This window comes from Lutjanus erythropterus, chromosome 24 (genome assembly GCF_056507025.1).
Source record: "Lutjanus erythropterus isolate fLutEry1 chromosome 24, fLutEry1.hap2, whole genome shotgun sequence".
In the NCBI taxonomy this organism is placed as follows: Eukaryota; Metazoa; Chordata; class Actinopteri; order Lutjaniformes; family Lutjanidae; genus Lutjanus; species Lutjanus erythropterus.
The window spans coordinates 4,320,498-4,336,213 of NC_139340.1; the positions used below are offsets into that span (position 1 = coordinate 4,320,498).

The 15,716-nt window shown below is 38.1% G+C and overlaps 1 protein-coding gene across 1 annotated transcript in view; it reads left to right on the top strand.

The window, feature by feature from the left end:
- The window catches only part of LOC146304529 (kinesin heavy chain-like), a 29,910-nt gene extending 16,664 nt beyond the window's left edge, over positions 1-13,246 (top strand). The window contains 7 exon segments of the mRNA XM_084713468.1: positions 562-663; positions 754-814; positions 11,512-11,583; positions 11,674-11,778; positions 11,921-12,137; positions 12,228-12,336; positions 12,427-13,246. Coding sequence (XP_084569594.1) covers positions 562-663; positions 754-814; positions 11,512-11,583; positions 11,674-11,778; positions 11,921-12,137; positions 12,228-12,313 — 643 coding nt within the window. The 3' untranslated portion in view covers positions 12,314-12,336; positions 12,427-13,246.
- Positions 13,247-15,716: the final 2,470 nt, after the last annotated feature.

Here is a 15,716-nt window from a genome sequence, read left to right on the forward strand (position 1 = left end):
GTGTGCAGAATAATATTTAAAAATGGTGAAATCCAGTGTCATCCATCTTCGGGTTTCACAAGCGTTCCATTCAGTCCGGAGGATTTTCTTACACAGGGTTCAGGATTTAACTTGAGCCTGATTTCCACTCGAGTACATTTTCAAAGAGCGGCTGCTGAGGAGGAGGAGGAAGAAGCTCAGAGAACACGAGTGTGTGAAGCGAAGCTCAGTGAATAAAGCTGCTGCATCAGAGTCATTAACTTGTGGGTTCAAAGTCCGTTTCCACTCTTGGGATTTTAAGATCAGCCAGAGACGGACTTTTAGGACCTCTGAGAATTAGTTCAGTAGGTTAAGAAGCTCCTTTTAAATGTTTTCAAGTCCTGCTTTGACTTTAAACTAACAGAGGAGCAACAGAGTGTCTGGAGGTCAGTGAGTACAGAGGACGAAAAAATACAGAAAACTGATGTAAGTAAATGAAATATAGAAATAAACTGAATCAGTTTTAAGAGAAAAACAAAGACTGAGAACAAGATGGACTCAAACCAAACAGAACAAATTATTCCTCTTGTCTTCCTGTCACAGTCTGAACCAGGGTCTGTTACTGGAGCAGGAGAGACTCATGTCGGACTACGACAAACTGAAGGCTGAGGAGCAAGAAAAAGACGCAAAGCTACAGAAGCTCATGTAGGTACCAGTTATTGATGAGTATCTGATGCAGAACCGTCTGGTGTTTGGTGACTGTTGGTGTAATATGTTCGACTGTTTTGTGTCCAGACTGCTGAATGAACAGAGGGAGCAGGCCAGAGAGGACCTGAAGGGCCTCGAGGAGACTGTGGTGAGTTTCTCTGACTGAAATTTACTCCCATATCAGAGTTATTATACTTTTGTTTTTGTTTTTTTATGTGTTTTTATTTCATTTTTCATTTTTGTTTTCAATTCATTTTCATGTTAATTTCCAGAGTGGGTTTGCTTGCCTCATTTTAATTTTTTATCACACAAGAATCTTTGGTTTTAGTTTAGGTTTTGTTCTTATTGTCATTATTATTATTATTGTTCATTCACTGTCATGTAAACATCTCAGTCTCAATAAACAGATGTATCAGTGCCTCCTCATGTTTGTTGTGTTGAAAAAAATGACAGACACTAAAAGTAAAGACTGTATGTTTTTATTTGATTTATTTTAGTTTAGTTTTAGTTAATTTCAGTAAGTTTTGATACTTTTTTTCCTGTTTTTCCTTCCCGATACGGATTCTGATACTTAACTTTTGCGTATCAGGTGATAAAGAGTACTGATGTGTTAGCAGTATGTTAAAATATATATGTCATCATCTTTTTTAATACTACTAATACATACCTGTATGGATGGGATGTGATCATTAACATCTCTGCATGGTCTCTGTAATGTGAAGAATAAATACAGAGACGAACCAAAACTATTCAAGCTTCAGGTTTAGCTCAGTAAGATAAGCTGTGGATAGATGATTATCAAAAGGAATGAATCAAGTCTAGCATGAAAATCACCTTTTTTTTAAAATCTAGTCTGTTAATTTTGAAAAGAAATCTAGCCAACTCTGAGAAAAGTCTTTGTGTATTTAAAGGCCAACAGCCAGATGAAAGACTGAAAAGGTTTCATAAATAAGAAACACAAAGTTTGTCAAACTGTCAAGATGAAACAGTCAAATCTCCAAGAAACAGGATACAAATATCTCTGGACTAATAGCTCAGTGTGATGAGCATCTGTCCTCATGTTGTGAGGTTGTGGGTTCAAACCATCAGTCATTCTTTGACTTTTGAAGGCTGTTTACTAGAGCAAAGACTCATAACCTCTAAGAGAGGAAGCTCAAGTATCTGAGGAAATGGCTCACACTGTAAGAGTGTTGCATGGAGGGTTTGAGATTGTGGGTTCAAATCTTTGGGTACATCAGTCAGTTTTGAAGGCTGATATTCAAAATAAAGTGTGAAAAAACTCTAAGAAACAGAGTATAAGTCAGCCCATTAGCTCAGAAAGTTAGACTCCTCTGTGGAAGTTTTGACCATTGCTTAATGATCAGCTGATCATCAAGCTTCTGCAGAAGCCTGATAACAACCTGATCATGTGAATGAGGTGTGTTGGAGCAGAGAAACATCTAAAACATGCAACATGTAAAACATGAGTGAGCTCTGAGGACTAGGACTGAGAAACACTGGCTTAGAGTGTTGAAGCACTGCCAGTGTTTTAATGTTATGGGATCCATCTATCAGTGATTCTTTTAGTTTTCAAGGCTGCTGTCAAAAACAAAGACCCCTAAGACAGAAAGTCTCTCTGTCTGAGGAAATAGCTCACTCTGTTAGAGTGCTGTTTCTTGGAAAAGTTGAGGTTGTAGTTTCAAATCTCACTTGTCTCACTTACTTTTAAAAGTTGGTGTCCAAAATAAAGAGTGAAAAGCTCTCAAATACTGTGTTTAAAGTCCATCTGTTAGTTCAGAAAGGTAGAAAAGCTTCAAGAGACAGCAGTTGTCTGTCTGAGTCAATAGCTTGGGCTGATAGAGAACTCTCCTGAAGTTTTGAGGTTGTGGTTTCAAGCCTTATGAGACACAGTGAATTTTAAAGTCCAAGTATACAACACTTCAACACTGTATCATGACTGTACTCAAACGTAAAGATGCAACAAAGTTTTTTTTTTTTTAAAAGTGTTAAGAAGGACCAACACAGATCACATTAAGATTTGTTGTTCTTCGGATGACATCGTGCCAGCAGCATAAACATGTACAAATTGTATGTTGTGCTTCTGTTTATCGTATTATATCTGTAAAATATATACGATAGTAATCCTCATGCATTAAGGAAAGGGGGGCTGAAGTCGCAGAAGGGGGAATTGAACTGGAAACCTCACGACAACAAACCCAGGAAGGAAACCACTACACTAATCCAACCGCGCCACCCACCCCCGCATTTTTTTTTTTTCTTAAATGTCAGAAACTTGGTGAACTCGGCAGACTCTTGCTGACGTGAGACCGACATGGCTGTGCTACACTTGGTAGACGTGGTAGACTTGGTGCACCAACTACACCTGCACACTTATGAACACCAGCCATGTCACTACCACGTCAGCAGGGGGCAGCACAGTCTCCACCACTTGGACTGGCCTATTTTTCACACTTTATTTTGATCCTTTCTACGGAGCCCCTCTGGTGACATTGGATGAAAAAAATAATAATACGTGGCCACGCATTATTTTTTTTTTCATCCTCCAATCTCCCAATCTTCAGACACTGAACTCTGGAGTCTAACCACCAGACTACTGCAACTGCACCTCCCACTCCCTCAGCCACAATTTCCTCAACTGTGATAGGCCAGTCCAAGTGGTGGAGACTGTGCTGCCCCCTGCTGACGTAGTGGTGACATGGCTGGTGTTCAGAAGTGTGCAAGTGTAGTTGGTGCACCAAGTCTACCAAGTGTAGCACAGCCATGTCGGTCTCACGTCAGCAAGAGTCTGCCGAGTTCACCAAGTTTCTGACATTTAAGGAAAAAAAAAAATGCGGGGGTGGGTGGCGCGGTTGGATTAGTGTAGTGGTTTCCTTCCTGGGTTTGTTGTCATGAGGTTTCCAGTTCAATTCCCCCCTTCTGCGACTTCAGCCCCCCTTTCCTTAATGCATTAAGATTACTATTACATATATTTTAGAGGTATAATATGATAAACAGAGGCACAACATACAATTTTTACATGTTTATGCTGCTGGCACGATGTCATCCGAAGAACAACAAATCTTAATGTGATCTGTGTTGCTCCTTCTTGACACTTTTTTTCTTCTTTTCTTTTTTTTTTTTAAACTTTGTTGGATCTTTACGTTTGGTTACAGTCATGGTACAGTGTTGTTCAGCCCTGGTCCTCAGAGCTCACTGCCCTGCATGTTTTAGATGTTTCTCTGCTCCAACACACCTGATTCCAATGATCAGGTTGATGATGAGCTGATCATTTGAATGAGGTGTGTTGGAGCAGAGAAACATCTAAAACATGCAACATGAAAAACATGAGTGAGCTCTGAGGACCAGGGCTGAAAAACACTGTACCATGACTGTACTCAAATGTAAAGATGCAACAAAGTTTAAAAAAAAAAAAAAGTGTTAAGAAGGAGCAACACAGATCACATTAAGATTTGTTGTTCTTCCGATGACATCGTGCCAGCAGCGTAAACATGTACAAATTGTATGTTGTGCTTCTGTTTATCGTATTATATCTGTAAAATATATACGATAGTAATCCTAATGCTTTAAGGAAAGGGGGGCTTAAGTTGCAGAAGGGGGGAATTGAACTGGAAACCTCATGACAACAAACCCAGGAAGGAAACCACTACACTAATCCAACCGCGCCACCCACCCCCGCATTTTTTTTTTTTCTTAAATGTCAGAAACTTGGTGAACTCGGCAGACTCTTGCTTGACGTGAGACCGACATGGCTGTGCTACACTTGGTAGACGTGGTAGACTTGGTGCACCAACTAGACCTGCACACTTCTGAACACCAGCCATGTCACCACTACGTCAGCAGGGGGCAGCACAGTCTCCACCACTTGGACTGGCCTATCACAGTTGAGGAAATTGTGGCTGAGGGAGTGGGAGGTGCAGTTGCAGTAGTCTGGTGGTTAGACTCCAGAGTTCAGTGTCTGAAGATTGGAAGATTGGAGGATGAAAAAAAAAAATAATGCGTGGCCACGTATTATTATTTTTTTCATCCAATGTCACCAGAGGGGCTCCGTAGGAAGGATCAAAATAAAGTGTGAAAAATAGGCCAGTCCAAGTGGTGGACACTGTGCTGCCCCCTGCTGACGTGGTAGTGACATGGCTGGTGTTCATAAGTGTGCAGGTGTAGTTGGTGCACCAAGTCTACCACGTCTACCAAGTGTAGCACAGCCATGTCGGTCTCACGTCAGCAAGAGTCTGCCGAGTTCACCAAGTTTCTGACATTTAAGAAAAAAAAAAAATGCGGGGGTGGGTGGCGCGGTTGGATTAGTGTAGTGGTTTCCTTCCTGGGTTTGTTGTCGTGAGGTTTCCAGTTCAATTCCCCCTTCTGCGACTTCAGCCCCCCTTTCCTTAATGCATGAGGATTACTATCGTATATATTTTACAGATATAATACGATAAACAGAAGCACAACATACAATTTGTACATGTTTATGCTGCTGGCACGATGTCATCCGAAGAACAACAAATCTTAATGTGATCTGTGTTGGTCATTCTTAACACTTTAAAAAAAAAAAAAACTTTGTTGCATCTTTACGTTTGGGTACAGTCATGGTACAGTGTTGAAGTTTTGTATACTTGGACTTTAAAATTCACTGTGTCTCATAAGGCTTGAAACTACAACCTTAAAACTTCAGGAGAGTTCTCTATCAGCCCAAGCTATTGACTCAGACAGAGAACTCTTATTGATCACTTTTATGACATTTTTGTTTATTTTTTACACTTGAAATAACTGAGATTGTCTACCTATGTGACCTAGCTAAGGTCTTCTCCATGTTTATGAAGCCCACACATGATATTACCTTGAAAAAAGAATTGTCCTGAGGTATAGCTCAGTGAGATAAGCAGCTCATGTGGTTGACATGGCTAATACATGAGGTGGAAGGATCAAATCCAAGTCCTCCCGTCAGGTTTTCAGTTTTCGCTCCAGTAATATGAACTATAAATGGAACAAGAAACTAACAAAAGCCAGACTTCAGGTGTAGCTCAGTGAGATAAGCTCCTGACACATGCTGACTGGAGGTGATGGGATCAAATCCAGTTCATTCTTTAATAAGAATTTTCCCCCTTTTCTGCTCAAAAATGTAAAGAAATGCAGGAAAAAAACAAAACCTCCATCAACCAATGAATAGCTCAATGGGTATACATTTGGACTGGGAGACAAGAGTTAGAGTGTTCAAGACCTGGCTTTTCTATGTTTTCTCCTCAGTCAAGTAAAATACAAGTACAACTATGTGCGGGGGCCCAACTTTAGGAACAGCTCAATGGGATAAGTCACTGACAGATTAAAGATCTGAAACTGTCGGTTCAAGTCCCAATTAGTAAAGAAACACAAGTGTTCTTTTGTCAAGTTGAACCAAAAGGTGTTACAAAGTCATTGATCTGAATAATGTCACATACAAGTTCAAACAGTCCATCCAATCAGAGACAAGGAAGTATAAAGTATCCAATCAGAAACAGGGAGGTAGAAAGCATCCAATCAGGGTAAAGTGGGCGGATATATTGAAAAATGGTTCACCGGTAGGCGTCGTGGCGCTACATGTTTAGACATTCAACTCTCCCCCAAAACTTCAGCTGGGTGGAGTTGTTTTCTGTATGACCCCCCAGGTCCAGGTCCCTGGGGGGTGGAGGAGGGATTTGTGCTCCAGGTGCCGGGGTATGACGGGCATCGACCCGGGTCTGCCACACTGTGACAGGTGCTTTGCAAAGCCCGTACGAAGCCGCTGCTCCACCGACCCCCTTCGCACTCAGAGCTCCTCTCTGACAGCTTTTCAGAGGACGGCTGAGGGCGAGTGGCCTGCAAAACACAAGACCAAAGACAGAGATCAATCATTCAACTTCAGTGCTAAATCTTAAAAACTTTTCAATTATTACTTAATGTGTTTAGTTTTTTTTTTTTAAAGGAACAGTTCCCCCTAAAATCATTTTTTTTTTTTCTCTAGCCTATAGTGCAATTTATCCATATTTATGGTTTTGTTGCCAGATGCTGACTTTTAGAGATATCAGCCGTAGAGATGTCTGACTTCTCTCTAATAAATTGGCCCAGTTGCTCAAATTAATCTACACATCCTGTTGTGAGCAGCTCCATATAGGAGCTCCTTTTTTTCTGCAGTAGAATCTACCAGAACCAGAAGAATCTCCTGCATAAAAATGCTCACAACAAGGTGTATAACCAGGACAAGATTTTTGGAAAAAGAGACGCTGGTTTGAATTTTTCAGATGTATTTTTTTTGGCGGTTTAAGCACCACAAGTCAACTGGCACTTAGTTCTATTATACTAGAGAGAAGGCAGATATCTGCAGAACTCCGCAACTCAAATATTCCTTGCTGAGAATTTAAAATATGATTTCAATATTTACTCACTTCCATCACCATTAAAACCAGCAGATGAATAAACATCTTACCTCTGAGAAGAGATGGTCTCTGAGTCTCCATCGAGGCCACATATCTACAAGTGTGAGACAAATAAAAGGGAGAGTTCAGATTTTTTGAAGTGGGGTTGTTTCAGGGCACAGTGTACACTATATTTCATAATATTTTCACAGCTCTACCTTGCTGTCAGACAGACATATGTAACTATATATATAACTATGTAAGCCAAATATAAGTCTCTCCAAAAGGAACCAAACTCTAGAAGGAAAAACAGTAATTTTACTTGTCAGAACACAGGAGTTGCTGGTCTACTGCTGCCTCGATCTGTTAGTTTGTGTTACTGTGTGACTGTGGTGTTTTGAAAGTGTAGTTCAGATTCACCAAAGTCACACAATAGCACAAACAAATTAAGAGATTGAGGCAGCAGTAGTCCAGCAACACCTGTGGTCAAGGAGGTAAAATTGCTGTTTTTGCCAATTGAGTTTGGTTGGTTTGGAGAGAGTGATATCTGGCCTTTATAAAAGTGGTTTTCTGTCAGAAAAGGCTGTCTGTCACCAAGATAAAGTGGTGAAAATATTCTAAATATAGCGCACACACACACGTATATAAATACATACATATATATATATACACACACACGGAACAAAACTGACAGTAAAAAATAATCAAATAATAATAATTAATTTTAATTTTGATGATATTTATAGTTGTATTTATAGTCAGCATTAACACTGAGCTAACCTAAAGACTCTCCCACAGTTGAGAGTCTTGTTGCTGATGGTGTCCACAACATTGAAGACACTGGTGATGGTACGCTGACACAGACGAGTTCTTAAGTGGGCTCCCTCTTTCCTTTATGTTTTGTTAATTAACCCACGACGTCTCTGAGGGGCTCAACAGTGAACTCAACAGAGTCACTCTCCTCTGTGTCATCCTGGCCTGTTCCTTTGGGCCCAGCAGGGGTCTTGGCTCTTCATCCAGAGCCACTGGCTGCTTCTCTCTGCTGCCTCAGACAGAGATTTAATACTTGAACACTCTGGCCTCTGATTCCCAGGACTCTAAGCAACCTGGCTGCAAAAAAGAAAAAAGGTGACTGTTGACATTCAAACTTTTATGAAAGTGTGTTTTTAGGAAACACTAAATTACATTGTTTGGTTTTCTAACAATTACTGGAATAACAGTAAGACTTTGTGGCCGACTGCACGACATTTAAAAAGATTTTTAAAAATAACAGCTGCTGGCTAATTATAGTTTAAGACTCTGAACTGAATAAAGACACACTACTTCTCTCCAACGATCCTGTCAGAGTGGTGGAATAATTCAATCAATCAGCCATTAATCTATAAATAATCAGCCACTGAATATGTTGTTCCAGGAGCAATTAAAGATCTTAGAGAGGAAAGAATGTGATTTTGTTCTTTGGCGTTGATGCACATTCATACAGGCTTTTAATGGCCAAAACTAAATATATAAACTATATCAATAATTATAAATGTTACATTTATTTGTCTATTTATTTGTATAATTTATATAGTTATACATTTAATCATCTACATATTAATGTATTTGTGTTCACTTACTCATACATTTTACTTTTATTTATTTATTTATTTATACATACTTTTATTTATCCATAGTCTAACTTGCTGCAGCAAAATAAATACATTTGTCAACTTCATCCATCAAAAAATAAAAGTAGACAAATGTGTGAATAAAATTACAAGTTAATACATTAAGTAATATAAAATATATATGATATACAAATGTGTAAATAAATAAATACACAAATAAGTTTAATAGTCCTAGAGTTCATTTAATTTTTGATTTATTTATTTTTGATGACCAATGAACATTAAATTACATAATTATTTAAGACGTATTATTTTTTATTTTATTTATTTAAGCATTTTATTATGTTATTATGTAAATTTAGGTTCAGCTCTCACTCAGACCTTTCCAATATTACTAATTTATGCACAGTGTGATCTACATTTCTGATTTCTATCTGCCCACACAGCATGTTGCTGTAGAAAAGGCGCCCTCCGGTGGCTCGTTTTGTTTGAACTCGTCTCATTAAACCTTCACAGTGAAGCCAGAGGGAAAGAGTGAGAAACACAAACCCACAAGTTATTCAGACTGCTGTTTACTGTTGTGTGCTTGAAGCTGTTAAATATCTCCTATAATGTCATATATAATATCTAATGTGACAGATTATGTCAAAGCATTTAGTTTGAATTTTTGAGCAAAATGTTTTTGACATATTTTACATGAGAACTAGGCTTTAGGACTCGGGGGTTAAGGGAGCTTAGGGTTTAGAACTATGGCTGTACAATTAATATTTATTTAGCTATTATATTATTGAAATTGCAATACGGCCAAGTGTAATATCTAATTTTTTTGATAATGGTAAAATGTGTGACAAAAAGATTTTTGTTTGGTACCGACCCTGACAAATGTCACAACATCATGATTTCAATCATTTTTTCACTGAAAATGAAAACTGTGATGCAAAAATCATTGCAATATATCACAATGTTTGTCACAATAATAGGGATATGTTTTTTTTTAACTGCATCATGCAGCCCTAGTCTGAACTGTACTTTGTTTCTGTTGTTATATGCCAGTTAGACCTGATTAGGTCAGAGTGAGGGCTGTCATAATATAGCCAGAATAATTCATGATAATGATATTATTAGATATCTAGGGAAAATTGGGGAATAAAATAATTCTCTCAAATTCATCTTTAACTTTGTTTATGATGCATTTTGCCCCAATTTGGCAAATTAGACAAACCACAAAAAACAAGTGTGTGGAGGTGGAGAAATAGTCTGTAACCATAACTATGAAAACTTATCATTTTAAATAAAAACCTATTTATTTATTTAAGTATACTGACTGATGTACATATTTATATTTATTTATATATTTATTGCCTCATTTAGTTGTTTCAGAATTTATTTCACATATGTATTTGTTAACCTTTAATTTATTAATTTCTTTAATTAATGTTGACTAAAATGGCATCCAATTACACATAATCCATTTAACTACAAATTAAATTCGTTCCTTGAACTCTATTTTGGGTGGTCGTGTCTACATGGTTTTTTGATTGTTTGTTTTGTTTTTGTTTTGTTTTGTTGTGACGTATTTTCATCACATTGTTGTCACAACATAAAACCTAATTATAGTATGTCCAAAATATATGATAAAGTAACTACGCCTACAAATCTCGCGAGGATTCTGCAAACCTGGCGTTCCCATGGAGACACGACTTTGTGTCTGTACGTGCTTACGCACAGGTGACGATGATTTCCTCAGACCATAACATGAATAAAACTACAACAGATCGATATAAAACAACGTGTTTCCTCTCGCAATAATGTTTAATATTCACCCCTATGTCATCCGGGTGATTTTGACCACTGAACCGCTTGTTTATTCGCCCCGAACAGTAAATGTAGCGACTGTGCAGACGTTAGCATCGCTGTTAGCTAGCTAGCAGATGCAGCGACGTGGTGTTTGTTGTGTTTGTGCGTCCGTTCAGCCTCTGGCTGATTTCATAACTCACCACAAACTTCACTTCTTTATCTTGTTTACCACCAGTGTCCCTCCTTGTAGCTCTCGTCCTCCACACACACGTCTTCATGTAGCGCGAATTCACCGCTCAGGCCGAAATGTTTGCAGCTGCCGCGGGCGTCTGCACATCAGTCCACTGACCTGAGCATAGTTTACAGTAGCGGCCCTGGGTTTCTTCCATACTGGGCTGTCATTGTCACACTACAGTCATGTCATCACAGAGGGAATAATAAAGTTTCACAAATTAAATCAAACAGACAACACTAGTTTGTGCAGTGACTCAATTGTGCAATACATATATATTTTTTTATTTACATCACATATTCTATATATTCTAGAATGCTGCACATTTTTCTAGATAATTGTAATAATTTGTACATTCCTTTTTTTTATTTCATATGCTATTTTTTCTATAAATTTAGTGCTGTAATATGTTGGTAGAATAAGGCATGTTTTACATACTTATTTTTGCTTTATTATTTTGTTATATATTGGAGTAGAATGCACTTTTTTTTAAACATATTTCTTGTTTTCTATTTTCTTCTGATTTCTATATGCTTTTGTATTTGTCCATTCTTGAATGGGAGCATCTGTAATACAACCAGTTTCCCCCTGGGGATCAGTGAAGTGTTACTGGTAAAACAGCAATAATTACATGGAAGCTTGCTACTGTCAGTTTAAATGTTATTCTTGGAATAATCTTATATACATATATATATATATATATATGTATATATATATATATATATATATATATATATATATATATATATATATATATATATATATATATATATATACATATACATATATATATATACATATATATATACATATCATCATCATGTTCCTCTTGTTCTCTCAGGCCAAAGAGCTGCAGACTCTGCACAACCTGCGCAAACTCTTCGTCCAGGACCTCACAACGCGGGTCAAGAAGGTACAGCACCTTCCTCTGCTAGAGAACGCACATGACTGGTCGTTTAGTGTCATTTTGTTCTGACATTGAACCTGTGTTCTGTGTTTTCAGAGTGCAGAACTCGACTGTGAGGAGGGACTCGGCAACGTGGCCCAGAAGCAAAAGATCTCCTTCCTGGAGAACAACTTGGAGCAGCTCACCAAGGTCCACAAGCAGGTAAAGTCACCAAACCATCCACTGTAGGTAATACACTGACTATGGATAAGCAGCTCATACAGCCCTACTTCAAATAATCCTGACTCTCCTAAGTACAGTACTTGAGTAGTTGTACTTAGTTACTTTTCTCGAATATCCTTAGCTGGTTCGGGACAATGCAGACCTTCGCTGTGAGCTGCCCAAGCTGGAGAAGCGTCTGCGTGCCACGGCAGAGCGAGTCAAAGCTCTGGAGAATGCCCTGAAGGAGGCCAAGGAGAACGCCATGAGGGACCGCAAGCGCTACCAGCAGGAGGTGGACCGCATCAAAGAGGCTGTCCGGGCCAAGAACATGGCCAGGAGGGGTTACTCTGCACAGATTGGTGAGCTCACAGTCAGGTCCACTAGACATGGAGGGAAGGGAAAATAAAATTTACTGAACAACTGTTTTTTTTTTCTTCTTTGTGCCTCAGCAAAGCCCATCCGGCCGGGCCACCATCCACTGTCGTCCCCCATCAGCAGCTCCATTAGGACCGGAGGCGTCTACAGCCACAACTAAAACCACAACCGCAAGTTAGCCCTGTGAGTACACTGAAGAAAAATGGATGAATGAATTTATGGTACAGTTATATGTGATGAAGGTGGCTGATGAAGCTTCACTTCTTCCTGCAGACAGACCATAAACAACTCGACGCATGCCCACCGCCCCACCTGGAACCACAAGCCCCGCCCCTCCCATTGGAGCACCAATGGGAGGCCATCACGACAGACTGTCACCGCTCAGAGAAGCAACATCCAATCATTCAGAGTGTATATACTGATATGAAATGTAAACATATTTAATTTGCTGAATGTAGATATCAGAGGCCTCACTTAGAAAATGTTTTGCTTTATGTTCTAAATTATGGTTGTAGGGAAAACTGACCAGTTAAAACCAATTTTCTGTAATTCTCCTGGTTCATTTGTATTCATAAATATAATTAATAGAATAAATAAAGCATAACATTTATAAATGAGGCCCTGAGTTTCTTTCTGATGGATGAAGACACAAGTTAGAAATGTAGAGATTTGTTTCTGATATATGATTACGACTATAAGTTTGTACAGCTTTCCAAAGCTTGAGGAGCCCGGCAGAAAAAGCAGACCTGTAGTTTTATGATTTAATCTTAAACCAGCATTCATTAATTTAAAGCAACATTTGGGGAAACACGCTTATTCTCCTTTTTTGCTATATCAGTTTAAGTATGTTATATTTAGAATATTTTCACAGCTTAACCTTGCCATTAGACAGTCTTTTCTGATGAGGAACTGCTGTTGTATGAAGCCAAATATCACTCTCTCCAAAACCACCACACTCCATTGGCAAAATCACTAATTTTACCTCACAGAATCACATGAGGTGCTGGTTTACCACTACCTCAATCTCTTAGTTATTTAGTATTATTGTGTGACTTCGGTGAATCTGAACAAATCCTGTAAAACACCAAAGTCATACAACAGTATGAACAAACTAACTGATTGAGGCAGCAGTTGATCAGTAACCCTCATACTATGTGACGTAAAATGAGTGATTTTGCCAATGGAGTCTGGTTGGTTTGGAGAGAGTGATATTTTGCTTATAAAATGGTGCTTTTTTTTTATCCAAAAGGGCTGTCGGCAAGGTAATGATATTCTGAATATAGTGTACACTTAAAAAAAAAAGAAAAAAGAAAATCTGAACTATCACTTTAATGCTAAGCTAAGCTAACCAGCTGCCAGCTGTGGCTTCATATTTAACATACAGACATGAGAATGGTGTCAATCTTCTTATCTAACTCTTGGCAGAAAGGCGATTGGGAGTATTTCCCTAAATGTAAAATTGTTCCTTTACAAATTCCATGCTTTTCGGGGGGGTGGGTGGGATTAACAGACAATGCCATTGCAGCTAAAAGCCTTTTAGTTTCTCACCTCGATAAAGTTGAAACTCTAGAGTTAGAGTTGAGGTTAGAGCCACTTTGTGCAGATAAAGACACACTAAGACAAAACTTGTTAAATTACCAATGGGATTGTTGTTTTTTTTTTACCCTCGCTGAATGCCCCAGGTTGCATTTCTGTACTAATATGTTGTGTCGTCTTTGAAGTTGTCACTTTTTGCCCATTTTCCCAGTTACCGTTACCTCTTTCGTCCCCTTACAGGTGACAATCATTAAAAAAACAAGCATGACAAAGCTTCATAAAGCTTCAAAAAGAATGTCAATGTCCTTCAAAAAGCCAAAAAAGGTTTGTTCAATGACCATAGATGTAATCATGTTTCAAGAAAAGGACATTTGATTTTTTTCCCCATGTTATAGTTGCAGTTGTAGGACGCTGCTGTAAAGTCAAATCGATTTGTGTATCGTACTGTTGTCCTGCAGGGACACTGACCAGCCAATCAGGCGTTCCCAGGACTCAGAACACTACTACAGTCTGGTTTGTTATGACAGCATAGAAGGCTTCAGCAAAAGGTCGTAATCAGCCAATCAGAGACCTTAAAACATGGAGGTTATGACTGAACAATAGATTCCCCTAAAAAAAGAGGAACATTTGAAATTAATTAAATCCTGAACAATCCTAAAAATGGTTTTCTCTCTGCCACACCTGGTGCCTTTAGAAAACACCTGAATCACTGAATCATCAGAAGAATCAAAACACTTTGCGAGATTTTGCAGAATAACTTAATAGCATAAATGAAGCAAAGGATTGTAATCAATGAGAACCCTTTACCGTCTAATCAAAGATATATATTAGATATCTGTACTGCTGTTCTTCCTGCAGCCACTTTAGCATGTGTTTGAATGCACAATGATACTTTTGGTTGCTGAGAGCGATGATACGAAGGGCAACTTTTTAGGCAACAGAGCATCAGGGTTGTTGCTTTCATCGCCCCAGAAGTTGCCAAAGAATATCACAACTCTGAGCCTGATTATCAGCTTCTTTATTTGATGTCTAATTGTTTGATTGTGGCTGTTTCTGAGCGAGCAGGACGGCTGCAGTCCCACTGTACATGACCAATACCTGAATGTAACTGCATGGACTAGAGCTTGTGTTAAAGGCATGCTCAGGGAGGAGGATATTTGTGTACACCGTGCATTTACCTCATCATGATGTACATTTTCAGTTTGGCAAAAATGTGGCAACACTTTCTATGATGCCCATGGCTATAATGCTTTGTAAACACACCTGAAATGTGTTATACTATTCTTACAGCAATGTATAATTATAAGCACCAATAATCATAACACACTATAACACCCATCTCTATAATGCATTATAATGGATTATAAACATACTTAAAATGTGATGTACTGTGCTTATAGCAATGTATAATTATAGAAACACTCATAAAATTTCATAATGCTTTATAATAATAATCATAACACATGAAAACCATGCCTATAATACATTATAAACACTTATAATATGCTATATGTGCTTATAGCAAATCATAATTGTAGTTATAAGCACTCATAGATAATCATAGTGTTTTATAAGAATAACCATAACCATTATGAAACACTGTATAATGACTTACAAGGCAAAGTATCATAATACACTGATATGTTTTCTATGATGCATGTGTCTATAATACATTATAATGGATTATAAACATAATGTGTTATACTGTGCTTATAGCAATGTATAATTATAGTTATCATAACTCAGAAATATTCACAATGCTTTATAACATTAATGACACATAAAGCAAAAGTCTTGTAAAGGTCAAGTATTATAACACTTAATAACTGCTGAAACAATGATATTTTTTCCACTTTACTGAAAGCAAGCATTGACCATAGTGACTTATAACCAGCTTGTAATTTATCATATCTGTCTATACCTCAGGAATTTCATCACTGTATTTAAAGCACCCAGTGACCACTTAGAAAAATTCATATAATCAGTCTAATGAATAATAACAGTGATTATAATGCATCATAAAGTGG